The sequence below is a fragment of the Moschus berezovskii genome, chromosome 19 (assembly GCF_049115385.1).
Source record: "Moschus berezovskii isolate FMDL1 chromosome 19, NW_MosBer_1.0, whole genome shotgun sequence".
NCBI classification, from domain to species: domain Eukaryota; kingdom Metazoa; phylum Chordata; class Mammalia; order Artiodactyla; family Moschidae; genus Moschus; species Moschus berezovskii.
Genome location: NC_142478.1, coordinates 73,437,792 through 73,452,689, shown reverse-complemented (window position 1 = coordinate 73,452,689; position 14,898 = coordinate 73,437,792). Strand labels below are relative to the sequence as shown.

The 14,898-nt window shown below is 49.9% G+C and overlaps 1 protein-coding gene across 3 annotated transcripts in view; it reads left to right on the top strand.

Annotated features, from left to right (window-relative positions):
• PRR14L (proline rich 14 like) overlaps positions 1–14,898 on the top strand; it is a 42,119-nt gene that overhangs the window by 10,079 nt on the left and 17,142 nt on the right. For all 3 annotated transcript variants that reach the window (XM_055404510.2, XM_055404508.2, XM_055404512.2), the window contains 2 exons: positions 6,756–6,828; positions 9,470–14,612. In XM_055404510.2, the coding sequence (XP_055260485.2) occupies positions 6,756–6,828; positions 9,470–14,612 (5,216 nt within the window). The remainder of the gene's footprint in view (positions 1–6,755; positions 6,829–9,469; positions 14,613–14,898) is intronic.

The following is a 14,898-nucleotide window of genomic DNA, read 5'->3' as shown; positions in this document are numbered from 1 at the left end:
ACTGAGCCACCAAGGAATCCCCGTGTTTGCTCTTTTGTTTGTTTTTCTTAGTGCTGAGAGTCACAGGGATAGATCTGTCTGGTTGAATCTGTTGTGAAAGCTTTAGCTTCAAGATATTCATGCTCAGCGCAGACACAAAAAAAGTTCTGAATCGTCTGCTGGCTGAAACATCCGAGGACTCGGGGTACATCGTCTGACAGATATGTGGACAGGAGACATCCAGTAAGGATGCACAGTGGCCGGCGATCACTTGAGGTGTGTGACGCTCTGGAGAAACTTGTTATTTAATGGCACGTTCATAAAAGACCCGATCTTGTGCCATTTCCATGGCTTCACTTAAGTGAAAGGCTGGTATGCTGAGGGCCAGTGAAGCTTGTTTCATTGTCGCCCCGAGAGTCTGATCCTTAGGAAGCTTCTCCACAGTGTGAAGGAGCTTGCTGTTTGTGTGAAAGAGGTCTTGTTGGACAGAGCTCGTTTTCAGTGATTTAACAGTGAAAAAGTCTGAACTTCACACTCTCAGTAGTGAAGCTGATGGCCATAAGCTCTTCTCCAGGTCAGCCAGGACACAGTGATCCCCACATGCCTGTGGTTCTCAGCTCCTGTTGTTAAAAGTGTGTGACGGAGCAGTGCCCGAGGCACCATGTGCATGTTGCCAGGCCTTAAGGTAGAACTAGGGCTTCCTCAAGGGCTCAGCAGTGAAGAGTGTGCCTGTAGGGCTGGAGACGCGGGTTCGATCCCTGGGGTGGGAAGATACCGTGGAGGAGGACATGGCAACCCACTCCAGCTTTCTTTCCTGGGAAATGCCACGGACAGAGGAGTCTGGCGGGCTGCAGTCCGTGCGTGACTGAGCACGCACACACAGTGAAACTTCCTCATTATTTTAGCGGTTCTCTTGGGTAAATCCCTGGGGGGTTGCTTCATGAAATGCCTTACCCAGCTCACATAGTCGATGCCTTATCTAAAGTTTCTCTGACTTGAGATCCATGGAGGAACATTCCTTGTAAGTCCTGGAAAGTTCCGTTCCACAGCTCTCGCTTCCCGATGTGCCAGTGTCGGTAACAGGCCCATCTGGAGACCCCGAGTCTCGTTGATTTTCAGTGTTCTTCACCATACACGCGTGATCACGGCGTCTCCGAGAGCGTCGGGAAGTGTGGGGCTTCTCGTTTGCTCCATGTTTGGCCCCACTTGTGTGTGTTCCATGTGTGTGTTCCTGCCTAAAGCTGGGACCACCACTCCCTGCAACTCAGGACGCTCAGGCTCGAAGGAGGTCTGCAGGATCTCGGGCTCAAGGCGCAGAGATATATCAGGCCCCAGGGAACTTTAACCAGCCTGCTTATAAAAGCTGAAGAGCCCGGTATGTGTTCATTTCCCTCCTAAAGATATCTGTGGGTTTTTTGGTTTTTTTTTCTGGCTCTATAGTAACCTCATAGGTATGAACCAGTATTGCATCTTTTCTAGGACTCCCAGCCAGCTTTTAACAGGAAATGAGATTACAGGTGAACAGTGAGAATGGTTTTCAGTACCCTCCTAAAATCTGCCTAGACTTTGGAGAAGTATGGCAAGTTGATTTTGGTTGAAAGCAGTGGGCAGGAGAGTGACATGTTGGCTGTGGCAGGCTGAGGTGGAGAAGTTGCTGTCAATTTGACAAATTCCACTATGGTGTGACCTTTCTTATTTTACATAGTTTATATAATGCTACAGACTACTGTAGTGATCTCACTTGATTTTGCAAGAGGGATCCACATTAACTTCTATCTTGGCAACAGATTTTGCAAAGAATGGTAAGATACTAGTGATCAGCTATGGAGATCTCTAAAACTGTAGATGGCGGAGAGAAACGTTTCAGACTTTACTCTAGGAATCCCGAAGCTTAAGTACACTTGTTGTTGTTACTCAGTCGTTAATTCGTGTCTGACTCTTTGTGACCCCATGGACTGCAGCATGTCAGGCTTCCCTGTGCTTCACTGTCTCCCAGGGTTTGCTCAAATTCATGTCCATTGAGTCAGTAATACTCTCTAACTGTCTCATCCTCTGCAGCCCCTTCTCCTCCTGCCCTCAATCTTTCCCAGCATCAGGATCTTTTCCAGTGAGTCGGCTCTTGGCATCAGGTGGCCAGAGTTTTGGAACTTGAGCTTCAGCAAGTCCTTCCAGTGAATATTCAGGGTTGATTTCCTTTAGGATTGACTGGTTTGATCTCCTTGCAGTCCAAGGGGTTCTCAAGACTCTTCTCCAGCACCACAGTTCAAAAGCATCAATTCTTCGACACTCAGCCTTCTTTGGGCTTCCCAGGTGGCTCAGTTGGTAGAGAATCCGTCTGCAATGCAGGAGGCCCAGGAGACACGGATTCAATCAATCCCTGAGTTGGAAAGATCCCCTGGAGGAGGGCATAGCAACCCACTCCAGTATTTTTGCCTGGAGAATCCCACGGACAGAGGAGCCTTGTGGGCTACAGTCCATAGGGTCACAGTCAGACAGCTAAAGCGACTAAGCACACACACACAACCTTCTTTATGGTCCAGCTCTCACCTGTACTTGACTACTGGAAGAAGCTAGCTATTATTGGAAGAGAACTTCATGTCTGATGAGTTTTTCCAAGTGTTCCATGATGGGTTGGCCTTGGGAGAGTGGTAGAGTTACACGTAGGACACTGAGGCTGCTCGGCCATGGCTTGCAAGTTGTCTGTTCTGTGCCCTTATCTGCAGTTGGGGCCCAGGCTGGTCAAGCTCCCACCTGATCTGGAGGTCACCCACCACCCTGCTGGTGGTGCTTGGGTGTTCCTCACATCTGACCTCAGCCTCACCTCGTCATATCTGATAACCTAGATCAGATCTGAAACTTAAAGCTTTGTAGGGTCTGCAGCCCTTGTGAGGGGAAACTTGTTTTTCATGACTCAGAACCTTTCAAGAGGTCAGCGAGGCAGAGGGAGAGGGGAGTCTGTCACTCTTGGCCCCTGCTTCTCCCCTTCCCTTTTAGGATCATGCTGCTAACCAGGGAGAGGGAGATGGCCTGAAGCAGTTGGCTTGGGTGTGGGGGCTCTAGCTAGGACCCCTCCTTTGAGCAGCAGGTGTGGAGGAACTGAACTCCCAGCAGCCCCACCAGGGCCCCCTCAGGAGTCACCTGGCGAGATCATCAGTGCCCTTGGGAATCTGAGGGGAGCTGTGTGCTGCTGGTGGGAGGTCCGCTTTCACCCTGCAGAGGTTCTTTAGACCCAGAAGAGCTTAGGGCGGTCACCCCAGATGACACCGCGGTCTGCTGGTGGCAGTCCTGTCAGCGTTCTCACAGGAAGGGATGACAGGTGTCTGAGGTCTGCTGGGTGGTGAGAGCTTCTGTTCATGGCGCAAACTGCCTGTGGTCCCCATTTATAAAACCACCTGTGAGCTCGCTCTCCACCCTGCAAAGCTACAGTTGGGAATCCTGAGGCTGGAGCAGAGCTGAGTCTGGATCCTCCCCCCTCGGTTTCTGCTCCAGTACTCGGGCTTGCCTGTAGAGTGTTTATCTACAGAAATATTCTAATAGCATCTAGTCTCACCCCTCAGACACTCAGCCTGAGAACTAAAAGTGTGCAGGGCAGTGTCATTTGGAGTAAGGATCAAGGGTTACCACAGAAAAAGGTGCTTTCTTAACCTTTCATTTTGAAATAATTTGAGACTCACAGAAAAGTTGCAGAAGCAACGTGAAGACCTTCGTGTGGATTCCTCTCCTGTTAACTTTTTGCCACATTTGCTTTTTTCCCTCCTGATCTTGGTTTGTAGTCGCAGGTGTGAGGCCTAAACACTTGACTATGCACTTCCTCGCAAACATTTGGCACTCTGTCAGGTGGCCGCAGGACGCCAATCAAGATCAAGACGTTAACCCTTTATTGAAAGACCGTATTCACACTGGACCAGTCGTCCCACTGATGTCTTTTAGCAAAAGAAAATGCTTTTATTGTCCAAGAGAAAAACTCAAGGTCACTCGTGGCATTCATTAGTCGTGTCTCTTTAGTCTCTTAATCTGCAGTGTTTGCTCAGCTCATGACCGTGACACTTGAAGAGTACAGGCCATTGATTTTGCAGCATTTTCCTCAGCTTGGGTTTGTCAGACGTTTCCTTATGATCAGATCCTGGTGCATTTAGGGCGGCAGGAATCCCACAGAAATGATTGGTTCTTCTCCATGCATCCTTTCGCAGGCTTCGTGTAGGGCGTGCCTCCTTCCTGGGCAGGGGAACTGCCCGGCCTCTGCACTGTGGAGGTACCATTTTCCCCTTCACAATTATTGAGTATCTTGTGGGGAGATGTCTGGAGACTACGTAAATATATCTTTCGCATTCAAACTTCTAGTCAGTAGGCTTCACACCTACCGATGATTCTCCTTGAGGTAATTATCACCATGATGGTTGCCAAGTGGTGATTTTCTAGTTCCGTCCTTCCTTCCATGATGAGTAAGCTTTCTCCTCTTCCCATTTGCAAATAAATTTGACCCAGCATCATGCTAGAGTTTGTCCATTTTGGTCAAGTACGGTAACAGTAACTTCTGTGGGAGAGAGCTGTTTGAAGTCCACACTCTGCCGAAGCTTTCGTCTCTGAGGCTGCGAGAAAAAGCCAAGGACAGTCCTGCTTCCTACATGACGCTCCAGCCGGGCCTCTTGTCTCAGGCCCCGTGATGATGCTTGCTTCCCTTCCTGTTTCCCCTGTACTTGCCATTGCTTGGGTTTTCTGTTTCCACCGCAGAACTCTGCTTAGAGATGAAATGGTTTTGCTTGTTGTTTTTTTAAGTGCTATAAAAAAATTATTAGAACTTACAACAGTGACTTCACCATCTGTAGATTTAAGTGAGTGTTAAAGGAGATCAGTCCTGGGTGTTCATTGGAAGGACTGATGCTAAAGCTGAAATTGCAATACTTTGGCCACCTCATGCGACGAGTTGACTCACTGGAAAAGACTCTGATGCTGGGAGGGATTGGGGGCAGGAGGAGAAGACGACGACAGAGAATGAGATGGCTGGATGGCATCACCGACTCTGTGGACATGAGTTTGAGTGAACTCCGGGAGTTGGTGATGGACAGGGAGGCCTGGCGTGCTGTGATTCATGGGGTCGCGGAGAGTCGGACATGACTGAGCGACTGAACTGAACTGAACTGTGTCAGTCAGAATCTTGTACTTACCAATTAAATTAGTGTAGGGGAAAATTCTACTCTTTTTTTTTTTTAACATCGAAAGATTATTGTAAAAGAAAACCAGTGGTTAGAACTCCACACTTCCGCTGCAGGGGGCATGAGCTCCACCCCTGCTGGGGAGGGGGAGTACTGAACCCCTCGCGCCTCAGGGCAAGGCAAAAAGAAAAACCAAAAGATTAAAAAAAAAGAAGAGCAAAAAACCCCCAATATCTCCTGTTAAGGAATTTAGTCTTTTGTCTGTATGGGAAGATGCAAGAGTGTGAACTCCCTGAACTCATTCCTTTGATACACACCTCAGATGCCTGAGGTCAGCGCCCTGTGCCTCTCTTCCTGAGTCTCCTCGGGGTGCGCCGTCAAGCGCGGCATGGCTGCAGCAGTTGACTGCTGGATGGCGGGCATCTGGTTTCGACCCTCAGTTTCCTCACGGTGATGTGGAAAGTTCAACCTCTCTGTGCACCGATGCTGGTGCAGAATCAAATGTCTGGGACGGAGTTTTGGGATGGGTGAAGTAGAAAAGGATAACTTTATCGCTTTGCCAGGCAAAGGGGAACACAGTGGGCTAATGCCCTCAAATCCAAGTGTCCCCACTTGGGGAAGACAGTGAGAAGTTTTATAGTAATTGTGCAAAGAGGGCATGACTAGCTGGTGGACACCCTTCTGATGGGTCAGCGATGAGGTAAGTAGGAGTCCACATCGTCAGCCTTTGGGTCCAAACTGGTCTGGGGTCTACATGCAAAAAAAAAAAAAAAAAAGTAAATCTGCGGTCAGATAAAAAGAGGTGACCCAGAAGGACACTTTGCTGTGAGCAGCCATCATTGGTCAGTCGCTATCTGCAGCTGGTCAGCCCACTTGGACCCTGTCCTCAGCGGGCTCCACACCCACGCTGCCCCTGCGTGTGTTCCTGAAGCCCCTCTTGTCAGCTGTCAGTGATGGCGCTCGCCCCATCCCCTCCTCCCGTGAGCAGGGGTGAAAAGGGAAAGAAAGAACATGTTTAGGGACTGGGTGCCATCCAACTTCCTGATAGTTTCCAGTTAGGTTTCCACTTCATTAAGATCACACTGCACCAGTATGTTCGGAGAAGGCAATGGCAAGCCACTCCAGTACTCTTGCCTAGAAAATCACATGGACAGAGGAGCCTGGTGGGCTGCAGTCCATGGGGTCACTACTAGTCGGACACGACTGAGCGACTTCACTTTCACTTTTCACTTTCACACATTGGAGAAGGAAATGGCAACCCACTCCAGTGTTCTTGCCTGGAGAATCCCAGGGACGGCGGGGCCTGGTCGGCTGCCGTCTATGAGGTCGCACAGAGTCGGACACATGAGGCGACTTGGCGGCTGCACCAGTATGTTGATTGATTCGGAAGACACAAGGTTTTGTTTGGATCTGTCAGGACCTTGGGAAACTTGACTTTTCAAGCTCCTATTCTAGAGGAATGGAAGTTTTACTAATAATGTGAACTTGAATTTGTGGCTTCCTTCAGTTCCCAGTCCTTGTGACCACTAGCACATTTCCAGGAGCTGCAGAGAAGCCTCTCAGAGAATCGTTGGCATTGTGAGTCTCTGGGTCTTCCTTGACCACTGGGTTTTCTTACCGCAGGAGGACCTCCGGATGCAGGCAAGTGAAGAACTTTTATGCCCGGGCCCCCCTGAAGATGGCCTGAGGAACAAAGGTATCTATCGCTCTCACATCCTTTCCTTTCTCCACTTGTTATGCCGTTTTCGTCCCCACTGAGAACGTGCGGATTGTAGGGCCCCGTCTTGCACAGGGACTGGCTGTAGCAGCTGGTGGTATTACTGCCCGTGGACGTGCTTGGAGGCCCCTGGTGTTATCCAGCAGTGCCTCTTCTGTGACAGGTTTGCTTCCCACTTTTTCTGTAATGAGGCCCCATTGACTGTGAGTTGAACCTTAAAGCTAGTGTGGAATCTTCCATTTGACTTTATAAAGCAACACTGCCATCCAAATGACCTCACGTGGGCGGGGCAGGATCCACTGCCTCACAGGACATCCCACTGTGTTCATCCCACGTCTACTCACCACCTTGAGAGTTTGCCAAGCTCATTTCTGTTACCTCATTTGCTCCTTAGGTATTGCAGTGGTAAAGAACTCTGCCTGCCAATGCAGGAGATGCACGAGACTCAGGTTTAATCCCTGGGTTGGGACGATCCCCTGGAGAAGGGAATGACAAACTGCTCCAGTCTTCTTGCCTAGAGAATCCCATGGACAGGGGAGCCTGATGGGCTACAGCCCATGGGGTCTGAAAGAGTCAGATATGACTGGGCTCGTACACATATTTGCTCCTCAAAACAATGGTAGGATATGGGCATCCGACATACTGCCTTCATTGTGATTGATCTGTTGATTGATTAAGGAAGAAACTGAGGCCTAAAAGAGAGTGCTGAGCCAAGATTCTATGTGTATCTATTATATAATTAAGATTAACTATGTAGAATAATTAGAGCTGCAAAAAAAAATACAGCAAACGTGTTTAATCATGTGAACATTTTGTTTCTGTGGACAGCGTCAGATTTGATGCTGCTTCTTGGCAGCCTGGACAGAAAAGGGGGTGCAGACCGTCCCTGTGAGAAAGGACACTTGTCCCAGTTCATCCTCCTGCTTCCTGCTGCTGGAGGTTCTCACTGTGGCTCAAAGGCCTCGCTGTCCTGTGGAGAGTAAAGCTCTGAAGTTGAGGATGGTCATTATCTCCCTGTAAATCACATTTTGGAGGAGTGGAAGGTTGAAAAATGAGCCAGTACCACACCCACTTAAAAGGCAACCAGGAAGCGGTCTAGACATTTGGGGCACTGACTCTTTTAATTACGGTACAGCTTACATACAGTGGAATTCACTCGTGTGTGTCTGTGTATGTGTACACAAACATTCAGTGGTGTAATCACAGCTGTACCGACACAATAAAAAAATGGAACATTTCCATCTTGTAGGCTCCCTATCCTCCTCTCCGACCCCTCCAGTCCATTTTCTTTGTTTGAGATTGTGTGTTGGCTGTTATGTGTCCATTGCATTTTCATACGAGTTTTAGGATGTCTGTCAGTTTCTGCAAATGTAAGCACCATTTAAACAGCTACCACACGACCACAAATCCGGATGTTCAGCCAAGGTCGTGAAACTCCTGTGCTGCTTAGACAGGCATACACCTCGCAGAACACAGTTCACCCTCCAGTGTACCTAACCTGTAACAGCTTCCCTCTCTTAATTCCTCGTTCCGCTGACAGCTGTAACATACCTGCCAGTCGCCAGGGTCACCATGGGGTGTTCAGTATGAAATGAGCAGTAAGAGCCAATAGCATTTGTTGACATCACCTAACTGTAGTCGTTCATCAGCTCCACAGATACTTACTGAGTGCTCTTATGCACCGGGTAGTATGCTAGACAACAGGGAGGCAGAGGCACCACATCAGAGGTGACCCTTCCCCTCGTGGGGCTCACGTTCTAGCAAGAACGAGATCTGTAGGTTGATTTGCGTCTTGCTTTGTCTGCTCAGCGCAGGTGTGCTGTTGCACGCACGCAGCACACGTACAGGCGTATACACATGTTTACCTCTATGTGAACAGCTTTGGGAGAGGGACAGAAAGCCTTCTGTAGATTAACAGGTTGGGGGAACTTCTTTATCCTGCATCCTGTGCCTAGAATTTCAGAGAAGTTCTGGGCAGTAAAACTCCTTCATGAGTTACATTTACATCTTAGGTATTTTGTGTGTGTGTGTTTTAATGTTTCATAATGAAAAATTTCTCACTTACTCAGAAGTGAAAAGGAGAAAATACTAAATCCCTGTGAACCTGTCTCTTACCTTCAATTATTACCAACTCATGAACGACCCTGTAGGGAGGCAAGTCTTGCAGGTAATTGGGTTCAAGATTGATATTCCATTTACAGATTAATCTCTTTTAATTAAGGCTTTATGTGTTACTATTCTTTTTCAAAGATAGTTTTATTTCTTACTTACTTATTCAAGTATTAAGATTGTCATTTCATAACATAAGCTGTTTTAATGTGAGTCTGCTTTATAAATGCTTTAGGATGGAAGCTTCCTAAGACTGAATTAAGCGTATGTCTCCCATTATCGTCCTCTGTCCAGCTAGGTCAGTGTGTTTAAGTAAGTAACATATTTAAAGAAAGGAATTGTTCAGAATAACCTGTTTCTTTCGGGTTCTCTCTTGGCTCTCTGTCATATTTTGCAAAGAAGAACAAAGCCAATGGTATTGTAGCACTAACTTTGCAATTCTCTTTTGGAGTTGTTTTTGTTGCGTGATTAAATTTATGAAGATTAATACAGATTTATTTCTCTTGCACAGAAGGAAATGTACAAATCATAGCCGAAACTCTTCTGACATCTACTGAGGAAGCCCAAGTTATGAAGGTCCATGGAACTAAGGCGGACGGTAGCGAAGGCCTCGAGAAAGGCTGTGTGAGTCAGGGTCTCTCGGCTGGGTGCCGTGGACACTTAGAGACAGACAAAATCATGACCAGTGCTGAGGTTTCAGAGTCCAGCACCTTCGTTTCCCTAGAGCCTTTAAACATTGTGGACCCTGGATTAACAGAAGCAACTCCTAAAGAAAAAGAATGTGAAGAAATAAAAACTTATCCTTCTTGGTTGTCACTGTTACCAGGGAACAGTGCCATTTCCAAAGTGGACAGCAGGGAGGAAGAGTTATGTAAATTAAGCCTTGTCTGTGAAGTCGACGACAATCACCAACAGGTCCCTGGGCACCGTAGTGAGAGACACAGCTCTGCACATGTCAGTCCCAAAGCCACGAGAAAGGTGGTTCTAACAGAGCCCTCAGAAGAAAATTCTAAAGTTTCCTGTTTCACGTCAGGTTTGTCTGGTCCAGGATCCAGAACAACGTCCTCAGAAAAGTGTGGTCTTGAAGGTGATGGCTTGCCAAAGGGATCCGCTGAAAAGACGCACAATTCCTGTTTGGATGGGAATGGTCAAAGCCAGAATTTGTCTTCTAGAGAAGAACACAAACAGCCTTTGAACCCTAGGAGTGAAAGTGAACTCTTCCTTGTTAACGCCAGGCAACCAGGAGAGGATTCTAGTCGTCACTGTTCTGGAAAAAAAGAGACTACTGTCTTCCCCAAAGAAAATGCCCATGATCACTGCTGCCCTCGAGGCAGTCCCCATATAGGCTGCTCCACTTCCTTCATGCCCCATTCTTTTGCTAAAGCCGTGGAAGGAATGCTTGAAAAGAATGATTTGAAAATCACTTTGGACGCTCACGGTAGCTTGGCAAACGATGAGGACCGCAGAGGAACTTCTGCTGAAATGAGCCATCCAGGCACAGACTCTGAAGGGAGTCACTTTCCCTCCTCAATGCAGACTGTGGAACCAGAACAGACATCCACTCCAGAGGCCAGCGTGCCGACTGGGAAGACTCACAGGGGAGCCTGTGACTCCTTAGTCCGTACCCAGAGAAATCGAGAAGGCAGAGCCCAGGTAAACGAAGCCTCGCCTGATGGATTTTTAATTGAAGGGAAATCCCTTGTGAGTTTAACGCCAGAGGACCAGATAAATTCTATAAATGAGATGTCTAAGCCCAAAAAAGACATTACTCCATTGCCACCATCCCTAGAACTTGATGACAGGCCTGAGTCAGAAATAGCCATACAAAATGCCCAGGACCATGGTCCACATTTAGGTAAACAGAGCGCCGCCTGGGAGGTGAATAAATTTCCTCATGACAACGAACTGGTTGTAAACAAAACAGGAAGTGAATGTGTTTTAAATCAAGTGTCCCTTAATTCTCAAACCCACACAGAGTTGCCAACCGACAAAGAGGTGCCTGTAGCAGCAAGCAGGGGTTCCCGACAGAGCCAGCACCCTCCAGCAGAGGATGGCACAGGTGTCACTGCCGGAACCCACCCCGTTCCCATGAAAACAAAGGCAAAAGACACCTCTCCACCAAGTGATGGAACCCCAGGTGCCTCTTCAAACAGTCCCACCTTAAACAGCAGACCAGAAAGCCTAGAAAGAAAGACCCAAGCAGCCAATTCAGGAGCAGGTAGTCTGCATTCTGGACTTCCCTCAAATAAGAACAAAGTGGCAGCCTTACCTGTAGAGGTCTCTGTCCAGGATCGTCAGAACATTCCGTCTCGGGATCTCTCTAGCTGCCCTTGTGTGAGGAAAGTCGTCCCAGAGGAGAGCAGGTATGCTGCCCTGGAGCCCAGCAGAACTACCCTGAGCGTGGAGAACTGTCTGTTAAGCAAGTATGAAGATAACTTTCAGCATATCAACCACCACCCCCAAGGGAGAGACAGCTCTGTGGAAAGCTGCGTCTGTAGAAAGAATTGTGCATCGGAGGAAAGTGAGCCAGGCGAGGGAGAAACTGAAGGTAGCCTTCCCGGAGGTGAGGCCAGAGATGAAACAATGGCAGTCACGTCAAACAGTGAGGCTCCAGGCCAAACCACCCGACCAAGCAAGGAAGGGCCAGAAGAAAAAGAACAGGATACTCCCAAAGAGACTGTGTTCTGTCGGCCTGACGTTTCTAACCGTGTCGCACAAGAATTAAACCAACCCACAGACATTCCAAGTCCTGAAAAATTGTTTGACCAGTTTTCTCCTATGATGTTCTCTGGTGTTGAGAACGTGAACCAAGCAGCTGAAACTCCCAAGAAGAAGGCAGACGACGCCCTCGGCTCCCAGGGTGACCCAGGCAGATCCAGTGAATGCAGAGGTGAAGGTAACCCAGCTGAGGAGACACTCAGCCGTGACCAGCGCGAGTCGCCCACAGAGCCTGACAGAGAGGCAAGCCACAGCCTGAAGGCTCCACCTGTTGGTTCAGGCAGTAACAGCTCAGCATCTGGCAGGAGCCCCAAGAAAGGGGGCTGTGGGAGGACTTCTGATTGTGCGGAGCCCACAGATGGGGCAGCACACATGGTCGCCACAGGCGGTAGTAATGAGCCCACAGAAGCCATTCTGGATAAAAAGGTTTTTGGTACTCTCACTGGGGGTGCAAGGCACACCAGGGCGACGTCGCCAGAAGTCTCAGGGAGTGCGCTGTCCCAGAGGGGAGCTCCTGTCGCTACATTTACAGGAATGATTGACCAGGATTCGGGTTTCCAAGATGCTGCTTCTTCTACATCAGACTCTCTCAATATTAAAAAATCACGTGAAGAGCAAGTATGCAGACCCGCAGAAGACTGTGAAATGGAAGTGTGTCCAGACCCTGGTGTGTCTGACACAGGGCCTGACACAGGGCCTATCACAGGTCATGAACCAGATGTGAGAGTACTGGGTAAAATAAATACGTCTCTAAATTATATTGATCATGAAGAGCAAGTTAAAGAAGCATCTCTGAGAGAAACACAAGGAACAATTGAAGGATCAAGACTAGAAATAAACCCTGAGCAAGACAAAGAAAATACCATTGGAATTTCTTCAGTAGAGTTGACATCTTCTGGACACCACGATGTAAACTCTCTCCCCTCGAGAAGCCTGAAATCCACCGAGATAATGCCTTTGCACCCACTGTCTCAAAAAAAATCAGAAACAATTATTAATAGTGAAGAAACTGACCCCCAAAACCTTTTAAAGCCAATAGACGGTGAAATGCCCTGTGAGAATAAGAACAGCATAGTCCTGCCCGAGATGCAGGGAGGAGTGCCAAGGAGTGAGAGGGGTCCTAGCAAAGAAGGCAGCACAGCCATCAGGGCGGAAAGCTCGCCTCTGACACTGGATGCAGAGACTAAAGTGAAAGGAGAAGACGCTGCAGAACAGCAGCGGGGGCCACGGGGTCAGTTTCCTGCCGGGCAGGAGTCGGAAGAGATGGCGATCAGGGAAGGTGGTCTCGCTGACGACCCGAGCCAGGCCTCTCAGATCCGCCTTAAAGTTCCGAGGGTGCCGGGTGACTTGGAGGAACGACCAAGCCAGAAGGTTCTGAGCCACAAGGAGGAGGAGCAGGCACGTCAGAAGGAAGCACACGCAGTATCAGGACAGCACACAGCATCTCGTACGTTGTTGGATGAGGTGCAGAGTCAGAGCGCACCCAAGGGTGGCGAAGATGAGCCTGCCTCTGAGACGGAGGTCACCTCAGCAAAGCCAGCCACTGGCGCCTCCGCCGTGGGGCCTCAGAAGCCCATAGACCTGAAGGAGGAAAGCTCGTGCCACCCGCTGAGAAAGGACACAGAGTCCTGCACGTGCCCCGGCCCCCGCATGGCCCCTCCGCGAGCTCGAGACCCCAGCTCCGCCAGGCGGGAGGCCTTCCACGGTGCCTTTGGGAACACTTCTCACCATAAGGGGGCGCTGCCCTTAAAGAAGCAGCCCCCCCGAACCTGCAAGAAAGTTTCCTGCCAGGAGCTGGTCTCCGTGGGGAGGAAAATGAGTAGAATCACACATTCTGCTTTCCTAAAGAGCTCCTCTGAGGCCATCCCCACAAAAGCATACAGATTTCTCACTTCCCGTGCCATGTCTTTACCTGCACGCCCAGAGCCGGAAACAGCCCCTGCCAGAAGCCTTGTGAGCCACGTACCAAAGCCGAAGGCCGCCCCGGGCCCACCCTCGGGGGGCCTGAATGTGCGGATGCCTACCAAAGAATTGGCCTTACTCAGCAAGCTGTCCATCCTCGCCTCCAGACTGGCCCCTGCTGCCAGGACCCAGAAGCTGCGGTCTCGGCGGTGCTCCTCAGACCTTCTCCCCGTGGCTAAAAGCTACAAGCAGCTCCGATACCGGAGGCTCCTGGACGGCTTCTCCTGCAGCACGATGCAGCTGAACCCATGTCTGGCAGCTGGTGACTGGGACCAGAGGCCTAACAGTAAACCCCTGGCGCTTTATTCACTCGAAACTGTCAAAATGAGCTTCATAGATGTGAGCGACAAGATGCCATCGCTGCTGTTCGGTTCCGAAACCTTCCCAGTGTCCTTCCATGTGAAGCTGGGCCCTGAGCGCGTGGCTGAGTCCCCTAGGACTTTCCCCGAGCACTGTGCGCCCGCAAGACTCGCCTTAGGAGAGGCCCGCTGGGGCCATTCTCCACCTCCCAAGTGGACCTTCTCCTTCTTCCTGGCCCATGGCTGCCCTGGAATGGCCACATTCAGGGAAGACCCTGGCCTCCGCAGCCAGGCAGGCTCCCAGCCTCCAGTTCCCCTCCAGGACCGCAGGGCCACTGCCCTAGTCCAGACCAGAGCGGGCTGTTCCGTCCTCGGCCTCCACACGCTCCTAGCGCTCTGCTCTCCAGGATGCTACCGGATCTGGACGAAGAGACGGAACTGCGCCAGCCACACGCCTGCCATGCAGAGGCTCTTCATGACCCAGTTAACACAGGGCCTCAAAGGGCTGCGGTCTCCCGCCTCCATAGCTGACAAGGTCTTCTGTTCTCTGCCCTACTCGGTGGGCCGGGTGCTGTCCATCTGGAGCCAGCATGGGCCTTCCACCTGCCCCTTGGAGATCTCCGCCCTTGCACCCTCTCACAGCAAGCGGCAGTCACCTCTGGGCGCAGTGAGCAGGTAAATTCCATGCCCCGTCCTTTGCTGAAGTCCTGTGTTTGCATCCTCCCACTGGGGAGAGGGCGGGGCTCCTAAAGCTGCACGGCTCAGAGACTGTGTCTGCACTGCCTGGTTATGGCCAGATCTCTGCTAAGAAAGTGCAGCAGTAATTCTGAAGTGCGGGCCCCTCGGATTTTCCTGAGGATATGGATTTCCTGCAGAACCCTTTATTTGGTACCTTCTTTCATTCTGTTGGTTTAATTCTGCTGCTGCTGCTGCTGAGTCACTTCAGTCGTGTCCGACTCTG